Here is a 27,991-nt window from a genome sequence, read left to right on the forward strand (position 1 = left end):
AATTTAGTACTGACAAGGTCTCCACTTCTAGACCACAGAGAAAAAAATCCTTGGACAATCTTTAGATCAGTTAATGGGGCTCACAAGCTGATGGGCACATTTTTTCAGGAATATGCAATTTCACTGGCAAAGGATGCAGCCACTGAGGTCTAGAGCTCGCACGCATTCACGCTAGAACTGGGCAGACCTACACACAATCTCCTTGGAAAAATCACTAGACTGAAGTCCATTTGTCGCTTGGAACTGCGCTCTCATCGTAGCCAAGTAGAGGGTACCCACTGGGGTTCTGTGTCAAGTTTGTTAATTAGCCGAAGTAACTCTTGATATGCTTTATCAAGATCAGAATTCACAATTGCTGTATCAAAGTAGTGGCCGTTGTTCTGTTCCATCTCCCTTGTCTTCTCTATGATATCTCTCAGCTCTTCTGGCTGCAATCAAAACCAGATGTTAGTGTGTGTAAACCCCTCCCCACAACAACTCGACTCAGAAAACATTCATGCTACTGCTACCAGTGATTGAGAAGTTTACAGCAACACTGAACCTTCCCTGGAGATACTCAAAGTGGGGCTCAACATGGCTCTGGGCAGCCTGATCTAGTTGAGGATGCTCCTGCTTACTGCAGAGGGGGTTGGACTAGATGACCTCAGAAGGTCCCTTCCAACCCATACCATTCTGTGGTTTTATGATTCTATGATTTGAGAGCTAAGGGCACTCAAGATTGGCCACAAGTGGCAAACTCCCAAATAGCTATCCCAGACTGAAGAAAACGAAGATCTAGCACTCCTCTTTTTATGACAGTTGTCTTACTGAGGCTATTAAGTCATGTTGCTGAAAAATAAGCTAGGTTGCCAAGCCCATTATCCTGAAAAAGACTGGAGATGGCAGAGAACGTGGGAGTAAGTTTGAACGGGGTTGAACACAGCAACATTCCTTTGAAGACAGAGCACTGCAACCACCAGTCACAGGCAACAGCCATCATTGACCTATTTTCACCAATAAACAGCAATGAAAACCAAACCGACATCCCTAGCTTTGATTTAAGTGAGCCACCACAACATCAGGTAAACAACATTGCAGAAAAATTGAAAACGTGATTTGGGAGCTGGAAGGGAATATGCCAGCAGTAAGAGTATTCCAAATGCAGATAAACTATGCAAAGGGAGAAGTGTATAGGGAGATGTTATAGTTGGACTCAATGGCCTTCAGGGCAATTCTATGAATTCTATGAAGTAAAAAGAGTTTATTTCAGAATTTTTTTATCTCACTTGGATTCTCGAAGTGTATTTGTTTTTCTCTTCTGCAGCTTATTTTTATATTATGTGCTATAATTTTTTTTATCTCACTTGGATTCTCGAAGTGTATTTGTTTTTCTCTTCTGCAGCTTATTTTTATATTATGTGCTATAATTTTTTTTATCTCACTTGGATTCTCGAAGTGTATTTGTTTTTCTCTTCTGCAGCTTATTTTTGTATTATGTATTATGAATTTTTTTAAATCACTTGGATTCTCGAAGTGTGTTTGATTTTCTCTTCTGCAGCTTATTTTTGTATTTTTGTGTTATGTAGGGGAATATTCAGGTATAATACTTTCAGATAATTTTTTAAAGACGGTATTTTCAAAAGTAACTTCAGGCTTTCAAGATTTTTTCCCTAAATGTTATATACAGTTAAAGAAATCAAAGCTATATACAGGCATTCATATAGGAAATACTCTTTTATCAGGGGAAGGGGTTTAACACAGCAGCATTTATAAACACAACTGAAAATAAACTGAAATAAACACAACTCCAATATAACTGGTCAGAAAGAAAACTGGCATAGCTTGACAGCAGTAACAGTGTATTAATGGTCATTGCTGATTCCTGGATTACCACAATAAAAAACCCCAGGACATACATCAGATGAAGCATTTATGTAAAATAAAGTTTCATTCATTCATTGCATAACCATAAAGGAGGAAACAGGCCAATTTCAAGTCTATGAATACTGTGACTACATTTGACTCAGGCGAATTAAAACAAAGAAGAAAATAAAAACCCCTCTCTTTTAAGACTTGGACTTTAAAGGACTTTTAGAGGTTACACCCAGGCAATACATCACCCTTGCACCAAACAAAGAGCACAAAACACCACAGCTGTTGAACACAGTGAGGTACAATTCCTGACCAAAAGCTGTATCAGGAGTCCCTTTGAGTTACATTGGCAAGACTCTTCTTCCTCAGTATGAGCTGCATTATGCTCAGTTCATACTTAAAACGGTGGCAAAATGCTCCCACCAACCACTGCAAAGCAGATTGCATTATCCTAGCAATAAACACTGCATCTCATAAGCTGCTAAGAACCTTTTCTGAACTTTCAGACATCCTGGTTTAATCTATGGGGTTTCAATTCCATTCTAACCTCTCATTATCCAAATGATCTGAACTTGGTAAGTGGAGATCTTGACATGGCTCTGAAACATAAGAAGTGAGCCTACGAGATCAATAAATAACTTTATCTAAAAGGTTTTGGAAGAGGGCAGATTAAGTTCTCAAAAGAAAACCAATATTGTTTTTCTCCCTAGAATTACTCTTGGCTTACTTGAAGGTAAAGTTGGGTATTCCAGAGTTTTAAAATAAAGGTTCCTACTTCTGTATTCAAATGCAGGGACCACGTTGTGAGACACTGTGTTCCGAGATTATTAAATCAGCAGTGGATTCCCTTGCCTCATGGTGCCTCTCGCATTCCCGTGGGGAAAGGCTTGGGATGCTTTCACCTTAGCCTGCCTACTAACCTGGAGCACACAGATCTCAACTACACCACTTCCCATATATTGCCAGTACCATTACGGTGCCCCAGTTCCAAGCAGAGTACAGAGAATTTGTTTACCAAAAGCTTTTCATATCTATAAGTAAAAAGCAGCATGGTTTCAGAAGCAGTGTTAGACACATTACCTTTGGGTTTTTCCCTTCTTTGGCCAATAAAGCACGTAACCTCTCTTGTGAAGGTGGTGCAACAAATATAATGTATGGCTTCAAGTCAGAATTTCGTAGTGTCTTCAGTGACTGCAGAAATAGGATTTATTAAACATTTAACAGTTCCACACAGGAAAAGGGCATTTAATAATGCATTAATCATGTGCTATAATTGATAACATATTTTCCAAACACAGTAACATATTAACATACTGTACAATATATTAACAGCAGTATAATTAACCATAAGAATATTATCACTACTCATGAGTTCAGTCATTTCCTACAAAACTGATATTCTAACACTTTTCAGCTTCATGGAACCCACACATTTACGTTTGTTCAAGAATAGTCTTCCTAATTAAACCTGAAGGAACTGCTTTTTGGGATCCAAAAGCAAAAAAACCCCAACAATCACAACCTATCAACACTCCAAAAAAACCAAAAGGTCACCTACATTGAAGTAAGTTTCCCCACAATGCCAAGGAATAGTATCAGCTATTAACAGAGAAGAGTCTCTAAATATCACACCTGGGAACTACAGGCCTGTCAGCCTGACCTCAGTGCCAGGGAAAATCATGGAGCAGATTGTCTTGGGGGGCAATCGCAGCACACCTGAAGGATGGCCAAGGAATCAGGCCCAGCCAACATGGATTTAGGAAGGGCAGGTCCTGCCTCACCAACCTGATCTCCTTCTGTGATCAGGTGACCAGCCTGGTGGACGTAGGAAAGGCTGTGGATGTATTCTACCTGGACTTCAGCAAGGCCTTTGACACCATCCCCCACAGCAAACTCCTGGCCAAGCTGTCAGCCTGCGGCTTGGACAGCAGCACTGTGCTGGGTTAGGAACTGGCTGGAGGGCCGAGCCCAGAGAGTGGTGGTGAATGGTGCCACATCCAGCTGGCAGCCTGTCACTAGTGGTGTCCCCCAGGGATCAGTGCTGGGCCCCATCCTGTTCAATATCTTTATTGATGATCTGGATGAGGGGATTTAGTCCATCATCAGTAAATTTGCAGATGACACCAAGCTGGGAGCAGGTGTTGATCTGTTAGAAGGTAGAAGGGCTCTGCAGAGGGACCTTGACAGGCTGGACAGATGGGCAGAGTCCAACAGGATGGCATTCAAATCCAAGTGCCAGGTGCTGCACTTCGGCCACAACAACCCCATGCAGAGCTACAGGCTGGGGTCAGAGTGGCTGGAGAGCAGCCAGGTGGAAAGAGACCTGGGGGTACTGGTTGACAGCTGCCTGAACATGAGCCAGCAGTGTGCCCAGGTGGCCAAGAGAGCCAATGGCATCCTGGCCTGCATCAGGCATAGTGTGGCCAGCAGGAGCAGGGAGGTCATTGTACCCCTGTACACAGCACTGGTTAGGCCACACCTTGAGTACTGTGTCCAGTTCTGGGCCCCTCAGTTTAGGAAAGATGTTGAATTGCTGGAGCATGTCCAGAGAAGGGCAACGAGGCTGGGGAGAGGCCTTGAGCACAAGCCCTATGAGGAGAGGCTGAGGGAGCTGGGACTGTTTAGCCTGGAGAAGAGGAGGCTCAGGGGTGACCTCATTGATGTCTACAGCTACCTGAAGGGTGGTTGTAGCCAGGAGGGGTTTGGTCTCTTCTCCCAGGCAACCAGCACCAGAACAAGAGGACACAGTCTCAAGCTGCGCCAGGGGAGGTTTAGGCTGGAGGTGAGGAGAAAGTTCTTCACAGAGAGAGTGGTTGGCCATTGGAATGGGCTGCCCAGGGAGGTGGTGGAGTCACCATCCCTGGAGGTGTTCAAGAGGGGACTGGACGTGGCACTTGGTGCCATGGTTTAGATAGTCTTGAGGTTTAGGGTGACAGGTTGGACTCGATCTTTGAGGTCTCTTCCTGCCTTCTTGATTCTATGATTCTATACCTTCAGCCTTTTCTGTTTTGAAGATTAAAATAGAAGGTATCAGATACACTACTACTACATACTAAGTGTTTCGGGGTTTTGTTAATTTCTTTTTTTTTTTTTTTTTGCAATTTACATTGACATTAAGAGATGGGAAATAAAAAGAATCAAACTGTAGTTTGATTTTTCTAAAACGCTTAGTCTGTCTGTCTCAAGACAAACAACCTGTCTCTGAGATCAATTTTCACTGAGTTATTAATTTTCAAAGAGTTATATATTTTCAACTGGTGATGGCTAATTGCAGCTTCAATACTACCAAACTTTACTGATACACCTGAGTCTCAGGGCTTATCTTGCAGCATTTGTAACAACTGTAGACCTCATACCTCTCATAAGTATTAGAATTGGGTTGTGTCCCAGGACTCTGCCTCTTCCCATGTTTGATTACATTTCCAAGTTGAGGTCTGCGCATTAGTTTGTCCATTCTTTCTCCATAACCAAAACGTCACAGCTACAGAGCTTTTCAGTGTTGTTGATGAGACATACTTTAATCCTGTCTGTTATGAAACTGCACAAATGTTTCCAAAATGCAGCTTCCAAGTATAATCCTAAACAACTTCCTCCCCATCTTCAAAAACCTCAGAGCTCACAGTGTAAATGGATGATTGAGAGACACAGATCTTATTGTAATTGATTTTTAAATTCAGATGGTATCACTATCTTTAAATATCTGGAAGCCAAGGCCCCCGTTACCTTTAGCACAGATAAAGGTGCGTGCATTTCCTAACAACAAACAAGAAGGCTACATTCATAGCACACTAAATAGAGCTGACTTAAGGGCACTGAAAGAAAACTTGGAATAAACCTGAAAAGGTACCTTGGAAACACACTCATTTTATACAAACCAATTACAGCTCTTCAGATTTGCACAGCAGCTTCTACAATTAAAATATGAGAGGCAGCAGCTTTGGCGTACCTGGGTATGGAGATTTAAAAGGCATATCTTGCCAGAGTTGATGACTTGCCGCACGGAGTCTATGCTAGTACCATAGAGGTTCTTTTCAAACTCTCCATATTCAATGAACTTCCCAGCAGCTATGTCAGTCTCAAATGCCTGTCGAGAAATGAAATGGTAATCCCTGCCAGCTACTTCAGTCTCTCGCCTGCTCCGAGTAGTATCTGCACACAAGAGCAACAACAACAAAAAAAAAAAGGCAATGGAGACAGTGATAAAGCTGCAGAACTGAAGAGAAGAAAAAAAGTATTTCTCTTAGTGGAGACATTGCTAACCAAGAAAAAAAAAAAGGCATTTGAAATATCCAAGAAATGCAAGAATTTTTTTTTCAACAATAGGTATCCTTGGAGAGATTCTGTTGCCAAAGGCTGAATCTATATTTTGAGGGTTGCTTACATTAACTCAAGGGAAAAAAATAAAATGGTTAACAAAGGAAGGAATAGTTTCACTCTCGATATAAAAACAGCTATTAGATCTTTTTAACAACTTCTACTGTTAATCTGTAAACATAATCACACATTAATGATATAACATTTACTGAACTATAAATGGTTTGGAAAAGCAGTAAAGCCACTTACATGTAAATTTATGAAGGATATGTAGGTTAAAAATTCTTCAACTGACATACCAGTTTCTTGATTTTCAACTTCTGTTACTCACTCTGGTATTATTCAGACAAACATGCAGCTCTTACAATGCTTCTGTAACATCCTGTTAGATGCTGGCTTTGCACTGACTTGCCAAAGCTACTTTTTGCCACACAAGATCTAACTTTTATTTGTCCTTTATCCAAGTGAAAACTAAATCCTGCTCAACACCCCTAAACTCCTAACAACCATTTTCAAGACAAAAGCATCTTGAGCATCTCCCCTATGAAGAGAGATTGAGAGATCTGGGGCTGTTTAGTCTTGAGAAAACTGAGAGGAGATATGATCAATGTTTATAAGTATCTGAGGGGTGGGTGTCAAGTGGAGGGGCCCAATCTCTTTTTGGTGGTGCACAGCAATAAGACAAGGAACAACAGATGCAAACCTGGACATAGGTTTCACCTCAACATGAGGAGAAACTTCTTTACAGTAAGGGTGACGGAGCACTGGAACAGGCTGCCAGGGGGCGGGTTGTGGAGTCTCCTCTGGAGACTTTCAAAACCCATTTGGATGCATTCCTGTGTGGAGTACCCTCGGTGATGCTGCTATTGGCAGTGGGGATGGACTCGATCTCTGGATGCCCCTTCCAACCTCTAACGCTGGAAAAGGATCTGCCTTCAGACAGTGTTCAGAATAATCAGTGGTGTCTGCCTGGGGAACTCACGGGGAACAGCAGAGGCGAAGCGTTCCACTTCATTGTTCATGAGTCGCTGCCGCAGCTCGTTCTGGCCGCAGTTCTGGGGGCCGATCAGAACAATAGGCCGCTTCCTATTTGCTGGTTGATGATACAGCGACATTTCCTCATAGGTCAAAATTTCCTCATTGTCATAATCTTGAGGGAGAAACAATGAAATAGACACAACATACTTTGCTGAAAGTGGCATTGGTACTTGCCTGTCACGCAGGACCAAGTTTCAGGCAGCTCCTGACTTTCTGCCCAGCATCTAACTGCAAGTCACCAAAGCAACAGAACCTCAAAGTTCATCCCTTGTCCAGAAAGAGGAGGCTTCCCTCCACCCTTTCCGCAGAAAGTAATTGTGTTTCCACTTATTACTGATGTAAGTAGCAGCATAAACTGCTTGCCAAGGAACAAGTTTCTAGTACAAAAATAACACTTTATACCCAACAACAACAAAAATCATCCTAGACCCAAAGTACTTTTGTAAGAATATAGTATAATTCTCTGTGGATAAAGTCCACAGAGACTAAAGTCAATTACACAGAGTGAGATATTACAACAAAACTATAACAAATTGGTTCATCATTGAAAAACTGTGAGTGCTTTCATGCCTAAAAAGCTATCTTTTCACCCCCATCTTCTGGTCTTTATTAAAGATGCTCAACGACCCTACAAATCCTATCACTTCTTTCACATCTTTGTCTAAATGCCGTTACAAACGTGAATACTGCTCCCACACAGAACATCACCAAGCAGTATTTCTAACATCATAGCCTGAATTTCAATATTCTTTTCACAAAGCTGTTTTATAAACTTTTTATAGTTGCTTGAAAAAGTGTACAAACTGTACACAAGATGATGCTTACCATCATTTTTGTTTGCATTGTATAAAACCTTTTTCCGTTTCTTTTTGTTTTTCTTTGCACACCAGAGTTTTCCTAAGAACAAAAAAGGCATAAAAATCAAATACTCATACAGTAAAAAGCTTCATATTTTACCTGTTATCTGGATCTTTGAAGTGGGAAATTTATTCTGCAGTTCTGAAAAGACATATCATTCTTCAACTTGTTATAACTTAAGCAGATGTTACATGGCAAAGACTTCAACTGAGTCACAGCAGATAAAATTGTTTTATGAAAAAAGGGGCTTTCCAAATTCTTCTTCCTTATCCTAACTACATTGCTCTTAAGTTATGAAAAAATCATGTGATTTATACAGTGAAGTGCTAAATTTAGACCTGTATTTACATCAATTACTTCAAAGAATCATCCCACTTGTATTACAGAAAAATAGAACTGTTTGCAACTCTAAGAGAGAGTTCCCGATATCACTAATTAGCACCTTTGTAGGAGTTAGATTTTTCTTTTTTTCCCCTTGAGAAACATTTATCCAACCTGATTTTTCAGGCTCCTTGTCTTCTTCTATGGTTTGCTTCATTGCTTCTCTTTGTTGCTGAAAACTTTTTCCTTAGCACGTTTAAAAAAAAAGAAAAAAGTACAAAAGCAGTTAACATTCAGAAACCACCTGCATACTTATTTTGTAATGACTTACTCACTTTGCCCTGAGGTTTTAAATCTCTGAAGGTTCTAGTAGAATATGATGTAGAAGAAAAAAAAATAAAAACATAAAATACAAATTGCCAAGAAATTTATTGCTTCAAAAATATATTCTTCAAGAAAGAACTGCACAGCATTTGTACTATTCTGGACAGTTTTACCTGGAAAATTGAAACTACTGGAAAGACTGTATATCCCCACTATGATGACACTGTTTTCCCATTCTTTTTGCATGTTAAATATGTTCTACTTATACTGAACCTTTTGAACTTCAGCTTGAGAAATATTAGCCTAGATTTACATCAAATGTCATAAAGTAGCAGTGTGCTATTCTATGGAATTTGCAAAGTCTTTTGTTCACTGTGTTTAACAGATCAGCAGATCTTTCATGCATTAGTGTGCAGTACATATTTTGATGCAAAAATCATATACTGACTTCAGTGTCTGAAAACACTATTACATAAAGGTCCCCAACAGTTAGAAAGGAAGTGTGACTGTGACAAATAACTGAAGCTCTTTGCTAAGTGAAAACATGCCAAGAAGTTACTACAAAAAAGATGTGTTTCAAATATACTACTCGATGTATTAAGAAACTTTATAGCTGCTCTCTTGTCCAGAGAATGGGCAGGCTGGAGTCTCACATTTCTGTCATAGCCAGCAGAGGGAACTCTGAATCCAGAGTCACAATGGTGGAGGAGGAAAGCAGCTCCTGAAAAGTGAACTGCAATGGAAGCAGTAGCTTCACTCTGCATTTAACATCTATACATGGAAATGCCTTTAAGGAAGTGAATTATGCAACCAACGTTAGGCTGTGTTGCAAAAGGTTCAAAGTCACGGATACTTCAGGCAATGGCTATTTAAGGGTATGTAGGGTTTTGAAAACCAGAATATTGCTCCCGTGGCTATGACAACAACAAGCTGTCAAGCTTTTTCTAGAGTTTTATTTACCAGGAATAAGGCCAGCCAATGGCTGATTATCTTCATCACCATCTCTGTAAGCCTGCCACCAGTTTGGATCCTCTTGGCTGATCACATGGAGTATATCTCCTTTCTGAAAAGAGAGTCCTAACTCTCGGCAGGGGACATAAGGGTCATCAGAGGGATCGTAGTCAAAATGTGCCTTCACATGTATCTGTGGGATAAAACAGATGGAAAAAAACCCTGTGACTTCTGAAAAATTACACCCCATCTTCCTCTGACTGCAGTAGACCTTTGATATATGAAAACTTCAAGATTCTACAAAGTGGAAACTTTATCTGAGGCATACAGGAGATACTGGAATGGAATCATTACCTAGGATAGCAAGGCAAAAACACAGTAGCATTAGGCTAGAGCTGATGGCCTGAATTTAAGTTCTATCAATTGTAAAGTCTTTGCAATTTCCTCACCATTTTAGGAGGTAAAACCCCACAGGTTACTGATTTAAGTTCTTTGTATTCAAAAAAAGCATTGGATTAATTCTGAATTGCTAATTCCTAATAAATACTCAGATTGAAAACCATCTGCTGGGCTTTAGGTGAAGTTTCACTTGTAAAACGTTCTTTGTCAAGAACCACCAATGTTTGTATTTGGCTGTAATATAAACTAATTCAGAAGCATAGACAGCTCTACTTTTCTAATTTCTTACTATTTTAGAAATGGAGTTAAAATCACATTAGTTTCAGCTTAAAACAATCATTCATTTTCAAAAGTTAATTCAGATGTTAGTCTGGTAACAATTAAACCAATTTAAACAATTAAGGTTTGGTTTTGTTCCACGATGTGACTCACCAAAGAAGTTTCTTCACATTACTGGTAAATCAAGCTATGTATCACAAAGATCAGGAACTCAGGCAGAACTACTTACAACTGTCTCCTTCGCGGGAGGTGGCTTGCTCTGCTGACTGGGAATCAATACGAAGGTCAGGGTACCGTGCATGTCAGCCTGAGACAAAAAGCAGACTCTTCATATACAGTATCAAAAATAGCTTAAGCTTAGGAATTCCAATAAATAACTTATTTTAGGAAAAGCTTTAAAAATTCCCATTAAAGGCAGTTCCTAACAGCACATCAGCTACTTCTTAGTTAGTATGAGAGATAAAGTACAGATACAATTATTCAGTGACAGGCTAGAAAGCAAAACACTGATACTCAGATTTTAAAAACTTAGCACTTCTGACTATACATAAACTATTTCTATTTGAAAAGAACAGCTCCAATTCTGTCAAACAGTCACTTAGGGGAAATGGAGAATAATATTCTCTTGTTCTCTTAAAAAATACTAACAATAAGATCTATGCTGGGAATAGAAAAAATATATATAAAGAATTGCTTTAAAAATTGCTTAAGTGAAACAGTATTTTCAAACCTAAACATTTCTACTATAGCTTTATGCTGTTAACATTATTAAAGTATAAAAAACACTGTTTAAAAATGAACTAACACAATCAAACACTGCTTCTGTTAAGTATTTAATATCAATATTGCAATCACCCCCATGAAGAAAGTAGAATCATAGTAAGTGTCCTGGCTTTAAAGAATTTTGCTGTATTGCACACAGTATCTAAATAAAAATCAGGTGCCAACCCATGACAATGTCTACATGTGTCTCACTTCCTATATGTCATTCCACGAACCATAACACAACAATATATCTTGTACAAAACCAAAGCAAATGCACAGATCTCTAAAAATTCAGACCTAAGGCTCAAAGTACACACAACTGAGCATAAGATAGTTAGGCTGCAGGAAAAGAAAATCCAAGATTCTCAGTTAGCATGCATAGTTCCATGAGGAACACACAGAATTTCACAGTGATCGTGTGAATAGTCTTGTCTAAAATCATGTGCAGTTTATTACCCTTTTACTAGCAAGCGGTGAGGCAAAATTAAGAAGGAAAGTAATTTCCTTCTGTGCTTGTTTCAGTATTTTTGAGGGACTAAAGCATTTTAAAAATTCACTTCCACATTACAAAATACACAGGACAACATAAATAATTAAAAATATTATTTTAAATTAATGATTTAAACACTTATTTTTAAAATGTGTGCTTTTTGTTAATTTTTTTTTTTTACTTTGCTTGGTTTTTTTTCAGCAAGTAATTTGCTCTTACATTAATATATTGTGGTTTAAAATCTTTTATTCTGTAACTCTAGGTTACAGAAGCTGATCAAAAGAAGAAGCTCTCAGCAGAGAACCTGCAGAGTGGAATTATCTGTCAAGCATCCACAACACAGTCCTTTCAGAAGGATAGGACTTAGCTAAATATGGCATTTTTAAAACAAAAAATAAAACTAAAAAACCTCGAATGGTAGTGAAGACAATTACAGAACACGAATTTCAGCTGTCTGGTCAAAAATGGAGATTGAAAGCTTGTGAAGTAACTACAACAATCTTTTTCAATGGCCTAAAAAACTCCTAACAACCAAAATCCCATGGGTTTCTGCCTCTACTTCCTTCCACTTGACCTCATTCCAGGCATTCGCTACAAAATTTTAACAGCAAATTTCAGGAAAAAAAAAAAATCCAACAAAAGGTAGAAATTGTCCATTAAAAAGTCTGACTGTAGCATGAGACAACTTCATCTATGGATACTGCTGCTTGTTCTTTCTACAATAATGCAACCTACAGCAGAACCCAGGTCTTTGTCCTGATTTTGATTTGACTATACAGCATAGATCTAAACCACAGCATATCAGCTGCTGTGAAGAATATTACCTCCATCCCACCCAGACACTGCCACATCACACAGCCACACATTTCTTAATTGTGGACTCAGAGACAAAGGTGAAAAATCATGGCTTTTCAGAGCCCAACTTTTTCTTGGAAATCCTTAAAAGCAAGTCTCCAGTTGATAGCTTGACTCCTCCACATTTATAGGTTTCATTTTTACAGATAGCCACCATTATACTAATTAATAGCATACTATGCATCAGCAAGTAATGGTCCTCCACATGCAAATGCTAGCTATCAGAATGAAAAGACTTAACCTAATGCTAAATACAAGTACAAATGACAAACAGAGCAAACAAACAGGCTTATGAAATAAGTATTTTTGACAGGGAAAACAGTGTCTAACTCACCAACAAGTCAAAAACTTCATTAACATCTTTTCCACGAATCTCAATGCCATTAATCTCCAGAACTTCATCCCCTTCGTGTAACAGCCCACTCTTCTCTGCAGCACCTCCTTTCACTATCCGACTAATGATAACAGAATCCATTTCATTGCGAACAGTAGCACCCTGTGTAGTAGCAAAGCATTCTGAATTTATTATATATCTGAAACTCAAAGCCATCTATTGTATATATATGCCAAGCCAGTGGAGAAACTATGTTGAAAGAGATTACAAGAGACTCAATGCGTCAGTTGAGAAAAAAAATGCCACTTTATTTCTCCAGGCTGCATTAAAGATTGAAGAATTGCTTCACACCATAAAATTAATGATTAAAAAAAACCAAAACTATTCCTAAGGAAACAGTTATTTGGTGAATGCACAATAGAAGATAAGAACTGCTAAATAAAAACATAATACATGGTTGTCGTAAGGCTAAAAGCTCCCCTGCGGCAAAGCTTGGGACAGTGACTGTCATCAAGAGGTCCTGCCCAAACCCAAGTTGACAGAAGCTGTACAGATTTTAAATGGTAGTATGTCTACTGCTATATGAAGACATGCACAAGTTTCCCTCTAACATGAGGCATAGATGGTAAAAAGAGTGTTTACAAGTCTCCAAGGCTACAAGGATGATTAAGGGACTGGAGCACATGCCTTATGATGACAGGCTGAGAGACCTGGGGCTTTTTAGTCTGGAGGAGGTAAGACAGAGGAGATCTAATAAATGTTTATAAATATATGAAGGCTGGGTGTCAAGAAGGAAGAGACAGCTTCTCACTTGTGCCCTGTGATAGGACAAGGGGCAACAGATGTCAACAACAGCACAGGAAGTTCCCCCTCATCATGAGGAACAACTTCACTGTAAGGGTCAGGAATCACTGGAACAGGCTCTCCAGAGAGGTTGGGGAGTTGTCTTCTCTGGAGACTTTCAAGACCCATCTGGATGTGTTCCTGTGTGACCTGCACTAGATTCTATGGTCCTGATGTGGCAAGGGGGTTGAACTCGATCTCCAGAGGTTCCTTCCAACCCCTACCATCCTGTGATCCTCATTTAAATTCCAAAACTTTCATAGTAATCTGCAAAGGACAAAAAAGCTTACCTCATTCTCATTGTAACTAAGTGGATACCACTACTTACCAACGGAATATCCCGAGCCTTCTCGATGCGAACTATTTTAACTGTCTCCCCTCCATACACACCAACATTCTCATAAATTCTTTCATCTGTCACAGGCTCAGGTTGCATCTCTTGTTCTGCAACCTTATCATGAGCCAGCAGTAGTGCCTGGTGTTAAAGAAAATCAGCTTGGTTACAGAAAATTTCACACTATATAGGTACACAAAACAGCAGAGTTCCATGAAATTCTGCAACCTGAATAGTCTTTGCAGGTTACAGAACATTGCAAACCAACTCAAGGAATAAAAAAATCATTTATCACAGCTATGTAGCAACTACTGCTACATACTTTCTACAACTTTCCTTACAGATTGGAAAAGAGTAACAAGCAACTTAGAACACACAACTGTGACTGTTCTTCTAAATTCTCCTTCCTAAAACCCCACACATTGGTTTACTGTGTCCGTGACTGAGAATACAGACATAAGAAGTTACTATGGTGAAAACTACTCAAGGATTTACAACACTGCCACAGGACAAAATTCCCTCCATGCATCCTTGTGTGTTGCCCTTACGCTACTGATCTACTGCTACATTGTTCATGTGCAAATTACCCTGTAATACATGTAGAATGTAGCAAGGGCTGAACACAGTCATGCTCTATACTCGATTAGAAGTCTCCATTAGTTACTGGAAGTTGGAAACTGCTCATCCCAAAAAAATATTAAGAGATATATAGAGCTGAAGAATAAAATGTATCTTTGACCAGCCAGTCTAAGACATCTGCAAAAAAAATGTTAACAGCATCAAGGAACACATCCATTAAAAGTTTTATCTTACCTGCATGTGAGGGGCATTCAGCAAAGCATTAAGCTCCTGCCCATCCTTTTGGTGACTGGGTTTCAAAACAGTCTGTACCTGAAAGAAATCAAGTAGTACAACTCTTAATCTAACCTGTGATTTATCAATCGCCCTTCCTCTACTCAAGCACAACCCACTAGTTGCAATTATTTCTTTTACTGAAAATAAAATATATCTACATAATTGTTACACTAGATGATTGAACTTAATCCAGTACACATTAGGAAAACATGCAGTGAGACCAACAGGACTGCCCCAGCATATCTTGCCTCAGTGATCATCTACCGTATCTAAGCTGGTATCTAGTGAATCACAGGGATCTCTCAATACCAAAGAGTAGCACTGACCTCAGCTACCACAAAGACATACACACAAAAAAACCTCAGCTCTAGAAAGGAACACAACAGTGAGATGAGTCACAATGAACTTTATTATGAGATTATGCTGGATCTTTCAAAACTGACCAACTGCTCATTAACTTGACTAACCTCTCTTTTCCTTAAAAGCAGATCACTTATTTTCACCCAAACTGTTTCCACCAACAGCAAGACTAAAGATTCCAAGAGAGTTTTTGCAACACATCCTCAAGATCCTGCCTCAAAATGTGTGAATGAAAACTTCAAAAAGGTCCCAGGAAACCAGGTTTCTTTGCCTGGTTCCAAAATAATCCATAGTAACACAAGGACAGTTTTTGCTCAAGCAGCTTAAGTTGCCTAAAAAGGTTTTCCTTCTCATACAGTTACCAAACATGTCTTGCCATCATCACTGGAAAATACTAGTATGCTTTTAGAGAAAGCCAGAAGCTGGGAAATCCCTCTTATTCAGCAATGAGGCTGAAGAAGGTACCTTTCATAGCCTTTTTCTTCTGGCCTAATCTGACCAAATGCACAAGTCCAAAAGCACAAACGAATCCAGAGATTTTCAGAATAGACTATACATATCAGAGCAGCAGCGTTCAGTGGGCTAGAAGTTCTTTTTTTTTTTAAGAGCTGTTTGCTCTTAAGGATGAGGTAATGTGACATAACAGAGACTCAAGAAGGTTTTTGAGTGACCTGACAGTATCTAAAAGGTCTGAAGAGCCTCTATCCTAGAAGCAATTATCTACAGGAATGCTAACAACTCTCTTGGATGCTATCAGATGACAGTACTGAAAACAGTAAAGATAATTTTTCAGTTCTATCACAAGTCACTAAATGAACCTTGGCACAACCCCCAAAAGCCTTGCTTCTGACATCTCTAGAAGATGTCATGGTGAACAAGTGTACTATATCTTAGAAAAGTCAAATAAGAAGCCAGAATATTTAACTGATGACTTTAAAACCCTAGAGAACATGAAGAATTCAGCTTCACCCAGGCCTGATCTAATTCATACTTCTGAAATGGTGAGGAAGCTATTACCCCTGACTTGGCCTAGATTTTGGGATGCCATATAGCAGACAGATTTGTCAAGGATGTATCTCACTATCATTTTCCTCTGTGTTGGAAGAAGATACTCTTCTATACAAAAGACTTTCTCAGAAATTTGTTCAAGGTCTCTAAGTTTCAAGGAAATTTCAGTTTCTTTCTTGAAGAAGGTACAAGGAGCTTGAAAGCCTTAGTTTTGCAACCTTGTTGATCCTTTTACAGGAAAATCTACTCAGAAAGCAATTCACAAGTCCTGTAAGCAAGACCATCTTTTGAAAGCAATATCAGAGGCCTGTGATTTGACAGGGCGAAAGCAACCAAACCAAGCAGTAATTCTGTGTGGTAAATATTCTGGTGAATATTGTGGTGAATATTTAATTTCTGCTTTGAATGATTAAATTATTCAAAACTTTAATAGCTCCTCTTGTCTCCTTTTGAGAGAAAGATAAATTTATTATCTGCTTATTTAATGAAGTGCTAGGAAAGCTTCAGGCTCCCAGGTACATTACTTTTTACAAGGGTATTGCTGCATCTCAAATTCCTTTGTCACTCATGGTAATCCCACAGTTTTATCAGACGGAGAATTCTGAATGCAGGCTGCCATTCCAGAAGTGACACAGTATAGGTAGCACAGGCAATCCACACTGAATATGTGGCAACAATACTATTTCCTTAACCCTTCAACCTAATTTTTATTGTTTATTATGGTAGCTTTCAGGGGGCTGCTTGAACTAAAGTTATCTGTTTGGTTTCATTATACACACCATCATTTAGAGGCATATGCTGTGGAGGGCACACACTGGAGTGGTATCAAACAACCAGCACTTAACCATGCCTGCAAAAATCTTGTTGTTGACTCTCAGGTGAGCAGGATGGTCAGAAGGAATGTATGTACATGTTGCAAATCACATATATCCAAAGTTTCAAGTTTCCAGCATCCTCTCAAAAGTACCTGCCATTCCTGAAGTCAACAGTAGCAAATACAAAGCCTCTATAAATAAGGCCTATAAAAATTGAACCTGTTAAGTGTATTCAACAACAACAGAATCTTCAAAGTATTTCATGTGTACTGTTACAGGCCCAAAACTACAAACTGTCTTGAATGTTGCATCAAATATTCTTATAAGGTCAAGATTCAGATCATGTTCCCATAATCCATTCCCCCATCTTGGTCAAGTTTAAATGGATTTCAAATCAATTTAATCACCCTTGATGTTTACTGGCTATTTTTATGGAGTATATCACACTACACAACGATTAGCTCTCTAAAATAAATTCCTTAAGCTTGAGTGCTTCATTCCACCTTTTTAATTCAATTAAAGTTTCTTTTTAAAAAAATAAAAAGGAGAAAATCTTGAGTTGTTGGCACCTGGTCATCAGAATCAGTGTGAAAAGTTAACTGTACTAATTTTAAGAATTTCCTAAAGAGAACTAGAAAATAACAATGCACAATACATGCTCATGTATTGTTTCATATTCAAAATAAGTCTTCACAACACACTGTTCACATGAATTGTTTTGTTAAAGTCATCAATGGAAGAGTAAATGAGAACAGATTTTTTTAATTTAAGTTCAGGCAAACGATAATTCCCCCCAAATTCTTCCAAAGGTATTAACTATTTACTTCTGTTTAATTATTAAAGAGATTGTTTTATGTTGCAGTATGAAATTGTGTTACAAACTGTCTTCCTGTTAAGAGCTTCAGAAGCACTAGCTCTAGGATGTGTTCTCTTCTAACCAAAATGCCTCAAAAACCCCCATGTCTGAGACTCTAAATCAGGACATGCGCTCCAAAACAGGTTCAGGAGTTATACGCTGATGATGATGACTTCTGCTCTAAAATATGCACATTAATTTTAAATGGCAAGTAATGCTAATGTTATGCATGTATCTTCTATTTTTTCTTTCTTGTAATGTCTTGTGGCTTTTATCCTCAAGATATTATCAGTATCTTAACATCTAGGCTTTTGCAAAAACACCCTGAAGTAAGTCAACTGCTTTCCAAGGCAGCTTCCCATACCTATATTTACAGCAGGAAAAAAAGACAACCCAGGAAAAAAAAAAAAAAAAATCACACTACAAGAAAGGATCTGAGCATGCAAGACAGACACTTTGTCAGGGTAAGAAAACAAACAAAACCACAAAACCACACACAACCCAACTTTTCCCAAAGCAAAAATAATTTCCTCTTGTACCACTACCATAACAAATACAGAAGCCTTTCCAAAAGGAACAAAGGATCTGAAAAATAAGCAAAAGATCTATTCAGGCAAGCTTAGAAAGTACAGAATTATGTGAATGAAGGCCTCAAAACTTCTGTCTTGAGACACTTCTGTCAGTCACAGAAATGTTTGTCCTGAATTTCTGGCTCAATCATTTTGGATGCTATTTCACATATTGCAAAATACAAATCACTTTAATACATCTGAAGTTGAATCACAGGGAAACTAGATTACATCTGAAAATGGGAAGCGACATGTGCAATGTATTGGCTTTTCAGGAACTTCAAGGCTGGACAAGTCAGAGATGGGAGATGAAGAATCAAAACAAGTGCAGAAATATGTTTGCCTTTTACATAATAGTCTCCTGGCTGATGACAAAATTCCATTGGTTTAAAAATTTTAGGTTAAAGAAATATTTTCTTTATGCCTAACCTTGTGCTAAGACACAACTGCAGTTGCATCACCTTCTGATTTTTAGGATTTAATAACTCACTGAGCTGGAAAGATGAGGGGTAGGAAAGTCTGGGAGGAATATGAAAGTTTGAAACTAGATCTAGAGTTTTCCGGGGCCTATTTTCTTTTTGAAAGTTTCTATTAAGTGGCAAATAAAAGGACAATGGATTCATGAAGGGGAAAACCTAGATTTAAGAGTCAAATCTGTAACATCCTGTATTAGAAATGAAGATTCAAAAATTCCAGCTTGTATCTGAACAATTTGCCTGTACCAGGTAGGTGTTTGGGGAAGCAGTTTACAAGCAGAATTTAACTGAAAAGGTTCCTTCAGGCTTGCAGACATCAAAGCAGTGTAGTGAGGATCCTATAGCAGTTTACAGGCTGCTGAATAAGACAGAGGGAAGCTCAGATGTAAAACACTCCCACCTGGTTTTGGCACAGTATTACTGACAAACCTAAATAGGCAAATCATGTGCACTTGCAGCCCAGAAAGCCAGCCGGAGCCTGGGCTGCATCAAGAGAAGTGTGGCCAGCAGGTCAAGGGAGGTGATTCTCCCCCTCTGCTCCGCTCTGGTGAGACCCCACCTGGAGTACTGTGTCCAGGTCTGGAGCCCCTATTACAAGAGGGATCTGGACATGCTGGAAGGTGTCCAGAGAAGGGTCACCAGGATGATCAGAGGGTGGAGCACCTCTCCTGTCAGGACAGACTGAAAGAGTTGGGGCTGTTCAGTCTGGAGAAGAGAAGGCTCCGAGGTGATCTTATTGTGGCTTTTTAATATCTGAAGGGGGCTACAAGAAAGCTGGGGAGGGACTTTTTAGGATCTCAGGTAGTGACAGGACTAGGGGGAATGGAATAAAGCTGGAAGTGGGGAGATTCAGGCTGGAAGTGAGGAAGAAGTTCTTCCCCATGAGAGTGGCGAGAGCCTGGAATGGGTTGTCCAGGGAGGTGGTTGAGGCCCCATCCCTGGAGGTGTTTAAGGCCAGGCTGGATGAGGCTCTGGCCAGCCTGATCTAGTGTGAGGTGTCCCTGCCCATGGCAGGGGGGTTGGAACTGGATGATCCTTGTGGTCCCTTCCAACCCTGACTGATTCTATGACTCTATGAAATCAGCACACTGCACCTTTGGATAAACCATGTCCTTCAAACCCTGGTATTTTCTTCTGCAAAATAACTTCAAGCTTGCTACAATTCTGTTATCCTCAACTTACAAGGTTCAAGTCTAGAACAAGGAAGGAGAGTGGAAAGAACTGTTGAAAATAATTGCTCCAGCTGTTAATCCAGTTTTCAACAGGTAAGTTTGGCTCACTGAGAGCATTTTGCTCAACACTACAGTGCTACACTGGCACTGATACTTGAATTCAAGTTAGCAAGTTTAAAAAACAGTAAATTTATCTCTATATAAGGTGTAGCCACACTTCACTGAAATATATATATATATATTTTTTTTTTTTTTTTCACACTTAGGAATTCCTATGTTTAAACATACTGCCTTCCCTGGTACATATATATTCGTAGTAAGAAGAGAGTTCTTATCCCTAAAATACTTTTCTGGTTACTGTCTGGAAATCTGGAAAAACTGGATACAGCAATCAGTGACTATTATAATCCCTTTGATATTCAACATTCAATAACTCAGACAAGCTTGACAAGTACATATTTCATCAACAGCTATGATTATGGGTTTCATATATATCATACAGATGCATACTACACATACCTCTTGTGCTAGTTCTTGTGCATTGGAGATGAGAGGATACGGAGGGCTGGCTTTGTTCATGTGCACTGTAACAGCATTGTGTATCTTAAATGCATTCTGAAAATCACTATTTTGAACAAGCTGTAAAATGAGAGAGATATCCTCTTGGCTCTGAGGGTCTACCAAAACGTGCTGGATATGCTTAAGAGAAGTTAACAGTTCTTCCACCTCTAGGTAGGAAACAAAAAATAAAATAAGGTAAGAGTTATTAACAAGATTCATAAGTACATAATGTTTATAAATGTTTGTAAGATTTTTAGAAATTATTTTGCTGTTCAGTTTTTAATTAATATGCAAGTTCATTAGTTATTTATTATTCACTCTGACATCAGCAATACATATCTGAACAAAAAAAAAAAGACAAAAGGAAACAAAAGTAGGTAAAAAGAAGAAATAAAAAAAGGTGATACACTGTTTAAGTTTAAATTCCTACTGAGGGAATAGTTCTTCTCCAAAAAAATAAAACCCAAAACAAACCCCAAAACCCCCCAACCAATCACTGATACATAAAAGATACAACAACTGCAGCTCATGGATAAGCAAAGGTGACAGAGGGACTACTCTGCAGTATGAAAATAGCTCCTTTGCTCAACTAGTCTTGATGCACTAAATACTTACCATTGCTTTGATACTTGTTTCCATTTATCATATGGCAGACATCTCTCAACTAAATATTGCTTACTCATAGAAGGAATGTTTGAGAAGTAAACTACTCAGTTTCTACAAGTAAAACTATACTCAGTCCTAGCATGTTACAAAAAGGATGAAAAACAATCATCTTTGTTCAGAGTTCTGAAAGTCATCTGCACCCAAAACAAAGTCCACATCTTTTATGTATGAGCCTATGAGTTCTGCTTGAACTCTAAAATGTTTTAATGTATTTTAATAACCAGTTTTCACATGGTTGCAGAATACTGTACACGTATTACATTCTCAGGCTTCAAGAATTAATCTAATGCTTTACAGGTTCTTTTTAAAGACTGTCAACAAATTTACATTTGTTTTAAACCAATAATAATTTCTGAAAAGTATGTTGCTTCGCAGTATCAAGTACTTGAGAAACTACCTAACCCAAGGAATATGCATTGTACCTATAACGTGTATAAACCCACGTTAAGAATTCTTCAAGCAGAAAACCCCCCAGACTGGATGATCTGAGCATGAAATAACGCATGCATTCTCACACATTATCTGAAAAAACTCTCTGTTCAGCCACAAGAGACTAACTTTTATTTTCACAAATTCAAATAAGCTAGGATTTTGAATCCTGTTTTTCTCAGTTTTGTTTTGTTTTAAGGAACAATAAAGTAAATCCCCAATTTTAAAACTTCCAGTTCATACTGAGGTCAATCTCCCTTACTGGTCATCAAAACATTAGACCCTTGAGAAGTATTTTTAAAGTTTTAGCAACCTTCATTTATTCACTATGAACTAATTAAACAACATTAAAATGAAAATGCTATCAAGACATCAGCTAAGCTGTGTGTTCAATGTGAAAAGTACTGGTCATTAACATAGACACATTCTGTAAAGAATGTTTTACCTATTTTTAACCTCAAATTCAACAGTACACTGAAAACAATGCCAGACTCAAGCCTGTTGAGCACAAGGTTAAAATGGTTGATAAATGGGCACATGAAAAAATCATAAAGCCTAATAAAATAGGCATTTCAAGCAAGTTTAATGATTTTAATTCTGGACAAAGCATACCTACATACTCATTTTCAATTTTGAGCGTGCAAGTCAGTCTCCTATACAATAAAAGGAAAGAAACAATCCAAAGCTACGACTCCCATACTTTACTGTTTTCAGGACAATAAAAATTAAAATAAAGTAAAACCAAAACCATTCCACACATGCTAAGAACACCCTACCCACCAAAGGTCAAGGGCTTCTTCCTGTAAGCACCAAGGAAAGAAAAGGCAGTAGTACAAAAGCAGCACGGAAAGCTTGGATACCGGCTGTGCAGGATATTCCACAGGTGAAATCCAGAACAGCTCACAACACTAATTAAGGCAGCCAATGGCTCACTAGGGATCTGTATACACAATATACTGCCTATTACACAGAGGGAAATGCCAGTTGGAGAGAAGGCTGAAGAACACTCTACAAGCAAGAATATTTGCTAAACAGAACATTGGCAGCTGGGAAAATTCTTATCTACTGAAGTATGCAGACTACCAAACAAAGCATCTCAGCAACTGATTCTCCCAACTCTGAGCAAGTACACTGTTTCCAAGCACACAAAATAGAGTAGTGTGAATCAGTCAGATATTATTGTAAAGCTCCTGCTGATAACCTGCTCACTTAAACACACCAAGCCAAAACACTGCTATTTGTAACCGTTACCAGATTTAAAAAGTGAGGCATTAGAGAAAAACCTCACTTCTAAGTCTTCCTATGCATAAATTATTTCATTCCATTGTTTCCGAATTGTCCACACCTCATTATACACCTGAGAATTCAAATGCATACACACTGTTACATGCACTATTATTTCAAACACATATTTCATTTAAGACAAATACATATAGAAAGACAAGCATCTTAATCTTCACTTATTATAAAGATGTCCTTTTCCTAGATGACTCTACACGTTCTCTCTTCAGCACTTTGCTAGCTCCTTCTGTGTCACCCTCTTGTACAAACTACCACAGTACTCTCCTTTTCATATACTTCTCTTTTACACTGAATTTTCATCTGCACTGGGTGCAAAAGACCTATACCAAACTATTTTCCTCCACCATGAAACAGCAAACAAATCTCTCCCTCATCACGATTCTCAACGACAAATAATACTTGAGAAGAGTGACACGAAATACTCCTCAAATGCTAGCAATCCATTTCCCAGTCACTTGTTTAATAAAACAACTCCATACACAGAAACCCACACGCATATCTGGCTTTACACACGCCTAACTCTTTCTGTGTTCCTGTTTCTGAATTCCAACTCATGTCAGATTTTGGTGCGGTTTTTTTTTTTTTTTAATTTAGTTTTGCTCCTTTTTCAAGGAAAAAAAAAAGCCAAGTTAGCAAAAGACTCCTTCTCTAGACATTTCGTATTGAAAGAGTCATTTTGAGTAAAAAAGTTCAGTAAAAGACTAACAACTGCATTTACTCACAGAGTCAGGGCTCTTTTGCAGAACAAGTCCATTTTTTTAATCGCAGATCAATTAGCAATCGACTACTTTTTTGGAAAGTCTTCTTTTACAAGAAGTGTTGCAGGCTTTTTTCCATTAGGCTATGAAATGGCTGGAATGTGACTGAGCACTGTGCGATATAAGCATTAATCAAAAGACTGCCAGGGCAAAAGTATGCAACTGCAGGGGAGGATCCATGGCCACAGTTTAACATGGTAGATTAGAAGAAGAAAGAAAATACTTGCTGTTTATCACTTTAAGCAAAAAACTATGAACAGCAAACTTAAGAAGATACATTTGGCTTTATGCTAGTACCAGTATCTTAGTTGCCAAGCTTTTTAATAGAGCTCTAGAGCACTGTGTGCTGTTACTACCACTCTAATGCCCATATATTACTCAATCCACAAGGGCTAAAACAAGCATTGTTTTATCCAAAGCTAGTTTTGAAAATTTTTTATAACACATTTATAAGTAAGTTTTGGCCAAGGTATAAAAACAAAACCCAGGCAGCTTAAAAAAAAAAAACAACAACAAAAAACCAAACAAAAAAACCCAAACATTGTAGTCAGAGAAAGGTTTAAGTAAATTAACTAAATTACCTGGATGAACTGTAGCAAATTAAAATTTTTCTGCGGTTTGTAGAAGTATACTGCTGTGAAACAGCCAGTTAAATACTTATATGCACATGTTCTAGGTGTGCAGAGAGTTCATTCCATGAAGACAGCTGTCTAAATCATTCACTGTTTTGATAACAAACATGCCTTTGTTTTGATTAAGTGTCCTGTTTTATTTTTATAAATAAAACCCAATTTGTTTAATCTAGCCTACTTTATTTTGTTGCTTTTTAACATGAAAAGATTAAAGACTGGGCAAAGATCTGCCAAATTAGACACTGCCCCTTAGGAAACATTTTCAAAACTAAGTGCAATCAGGTCGATATTCTTATTTAAAGCACATTATCTTTAGCAGATGCTCTATAGATTAACATACCAAAAATACGCAACTCTACAAAAAAGAGAAACTAAAATAAAATTTTTTTTGAAAGACTGAATAAGGATAGTTTAACACTTCTATAATATATCCACTAGCACCTGCCCAGGTTTACTTGGAGTTCTCCTAACAAAGCATAAAGATTTGTGAAAGTGACTAAGTACTCTCACCTAGACAGAAAAAAAGAAATGGAATGATGGAGCCAGCAGCAGTGCAGATCAGAAATTCAGTGTAACCAAATGAACTGCAACAAATTTCACATACTAGCAGCTATTTTTTGGACAAAGTAATGGGCTAGCAAGTTTCCTGGAGACCAAAAACCTGTACATGCCTATTTTTTGTTGTTTTTTTGCTGTCTGGCCTCAGCAGTTCAGGTTTTCAATAAAAAAGCAGCAGTATTAATGATAAGTGACTCAAATCGTCTCTATGAAACCACATTACTTCATAAGTGTGCATGTATGTGGATATATATTTATATTCATAATGCACCATCCCTAGCCCAGATACTAATCAGCGACAGCTTTCAGAATAATAATAAAAAATTCTTCTTTTGAAATACAGCATTAGTGTCAGATGTTAGAACAATTAATCCAGAAAGTGGAAAAGGGACACGGCTTAACTAGCGGAGGAAAATTTTGTATGAGTCCAAGCAACTGCAGAAACACTTTGTTAAATTTAAAGTGACGACTCAGTTTTTGACAGTACTAATGGCTGAACAGAGATTGTTTACAGACCATAGAGGTTAAGAGATCACAGCATTTCATTAAGAATGTCACAGCTGAACAAACCACTCTTAACAGGAGTGCTTAACTATTATAAATCCTCTGTTCTTAAATCTTCAGTTTACCTGACACAAATTGTTACTATACCTCTGCCTGGCAAGGAAATAACAACAGTATGTATGTATGTATGCCTGTCAGCATTATGCCATGACTTCCAATTTAAAGAGATGTCTAGGAAGCCCTAATTCAGCTCCCTGCTTTGCATATGGATATATGGATGATTTAGTCAAATTACATCTCCTAAAGCTGCTTGCCTTTCTAGCTCAAAGAACAGCTTATATTCACTCAGCAAGATAGTTAATACTTCTGCTTTATGCACATACTTTTAAGCCTTGCTTACTGTGATTGAGTAGAGATAGACATTATTAATATTCTGATTTTCATGGTTTCCAAAAGCTGAGAGGAACAGCTTTAGTTAAATCATGCAATTTACGATTGTCTTTTTACAGACCTACACTGGCAGAAGAACAATAATAAGACCCAAACTTCAATTAAAAAGTGAAGAGGAATTTGTCCTAGTGGACAGAATCCTGTTGTCATTTTCGTTCAAGATGCATCTTACACCATAAATTGCTATATCCTAATTTCCACACCTCTTTCCACATACACATCTCTATATTCTTGTCTCTAGCCATTTAGTGGCTTCTTACATCAAGTATTCACAGCAATTTCCTCCTCCTTTTCTTACAGAGACAGATCTAGTTTCCTCCTTCCAGCTGTTCACAAATAAAACATTGTTTCTCATTGTTTTCCACCTAGCTCTCTCTCCAAGATCTCAGCATCTCTGGCAAGAAACCTAGCTTCAGTTTTACAGTTCCAAGTCACTTTCTTTCCTCCCCTCTGCAGTTCCAGTTGCCAGCTGACCCTGGCAGTCTTCAGAGCTTTTAGCCACCACAGCTTAGATAGCCCCAACATAAGAAAATTCTATTGTTTGACATGATTCTTTGCATCTTGTGCTTTGGATACCTTCTGAGAAGGTAATTTCACAATCAAATATCTAACACTTCATAAAGTACAGAATCTGCTTCTTAACAAAGAGATCTCTTGGACAGAAGCTGACAAGCCCTACATTAAAAAAAGGTACACCTGCCTTGTTTGTAACTGACCCTGCTTTCAGCAGGAGGTTGGACGGGATGACTTCCTGATGACCTGTTCAACCTGAATTTTCCTAAAGAGGGATTTGTACAACAAGGATTACTAGAGGTTATGGAATAGAGACGTGTCTTTAGCAGAAATGTTGCTCAGGCATACAAAGCCCAAAGATGATGCAAAAAAAAAAAGTTGTCAGTTTGATACCTACTTTTCATTCGATGTTCTCAGCTACCAGCCAATAGAAAAGAACAGCCCAAAAAAGGGTACCTTTTAAAAGCAGTTGATATCTCAGAACAGGTGAAGAAATGGAAATCTGAACTGGACTGCAAACTTCCAGTGTCCCTTTTTCACTCCAGTGACACATCACATTTTAGATAGATATTTATGTTTGAAAAAGAAAGGTTAGAAACTTTTTCTACATAAGCATAAAGCAATGGCAGCTATTGAATGAACATTTCAATATCTAATTCTTCAAAAATTGTTACATTTTCATCTTTGTCTAAGTGCCATGGTAAGCAGGTTTTCACTATCAATGCCAATACTTTAAGAGAAGAATGTAAACTCGAATTAGGTTGCAACTGATAATGCAAGAAAAACAGATTAAGAAGAAACAACTAGCACGCTTCTTTTAAAATATTAAACACTCTTGTGTACTGATTTTAAATGACAGTAAGTGTTTATTTGTTGCTTATTCTGGTCTGTGCTTCATCAAACACAATAAAATTGGGTATTACTTGCATGCATTCTCCAGACCATAGAGAATGGAGACATCTGATTTCATTAGTTGTCTACAGAGTATTTAACTGTTCTCCAAACAGGCCTGCTATCAGCTTGACCAAGTAAATAAAAGATTCCAATTCACCACAAATCCAAAGCAGCAGAAGACTTAAAATTTGTATAGGAAGAATTAGCTAAATTAGGTTTTCATAGGCCTAAAAGAACATTGATATCAATTAGGTATTTCTCCATTAACCCATTCATTGCATTTTACTTACCAAGTGTCTTCACAGTATAATGAGGACTCTCCAAAACAATTCCTTCTTCTGTGTCAAATATTGGATTATCTATTCCAGTTTTAGGAGGAATTTGTGCTAGTTTCTTTAGCCTCATGGAAGCAGTAAGGTCCAGCTCTTGTTTCTTTCCCTCTTCTTCCCGTCTGCGCCTTATGTCCTCCTGCTGCTGACGGATTCGCTCAAGTTGAGCACTTCGTCGCATGGGCATCATCCTGGAGCCCAAATCCCCAGGGCAATCAACAGCCATTTCTCTGTGCTTCTGAGGTTCCTCAGGAGATGCAAGATCCACATTTTTTGATTCATTATCAGAATCTTCTGTGATATGTCCATTCATGTGAGAAGTTGTCAT

The 27,991-nt window shown here is 38.2% G+C and overlaps 1 protein-coding gene across 1 annotated transcript; it reads right to left on the minus strand.

Moving 5' to 3' along the window:
• Positions 1–133: 133 nt before the first annotated feature.
• PALS1 (protein associated with LIN7 1, MAGUK p55 family member) lies at positions 134–27,991 on the minus strand. Its single transcript, XM_054400467.1, has 13 exons — positions 27,625–27,991; positions 20,587–20,795; positions 14,770–14,847; positions 13,951–14,097; positions 12,780–12,941; positions 10,565–10,642; positions 9,667–9,850; positions 8,557–8,628; positions 8,029–8,100; positions 7,148–7,315; positions 5,798–6,000; positions 2,932–3,042; positions 134–428 (listed from the first exon to the last, which is right to left on the minus strand). Exons 1-13 carry the CDS (start codon positions 27,989–27,991, stop codon positions 252–254), a joined length of 2,028 nt encoding a protein of 675 aa, XP_054256442.1. The 3' UTR covers positions 134–251.

This window comes from Indicator indicator, chromosome 4 (genome assembly GCF_027791375.1).
Source record: "Indicator indicator isolate 239-I01 chromosome 4, UM_Iind_1.1, whole genome shotgun sequence".
Taxonomy (NCBI): Eukaryota; Metazoa; Chordata; class Aves; order Piciformes; family Indicatoridae; genus Indicator; species Indicator indicator.

Coding starts and splice junctions, on each gene's coding strand:
- PALS1 (XM_054400467.1), bottom strand. CDS start 27,991: ATGACAACTTCTCACATGAATGGACATATCACAGAAGATTCTGATAAT. Junction 20,796..27,624: donor TTATACTGTGAAGACACTTG/GTAAGTAAAATG, acceptor TTTCCTACCTAG/AGGTGGAAGAACTGTTAACT. Junction 429..2,931: donor AAGAAGGGAAAAACCCAAAG/GTAATGTGTCTA, acceptor TTTTGATTGCAG/CCAGAAGAGCTGAGAGATAT.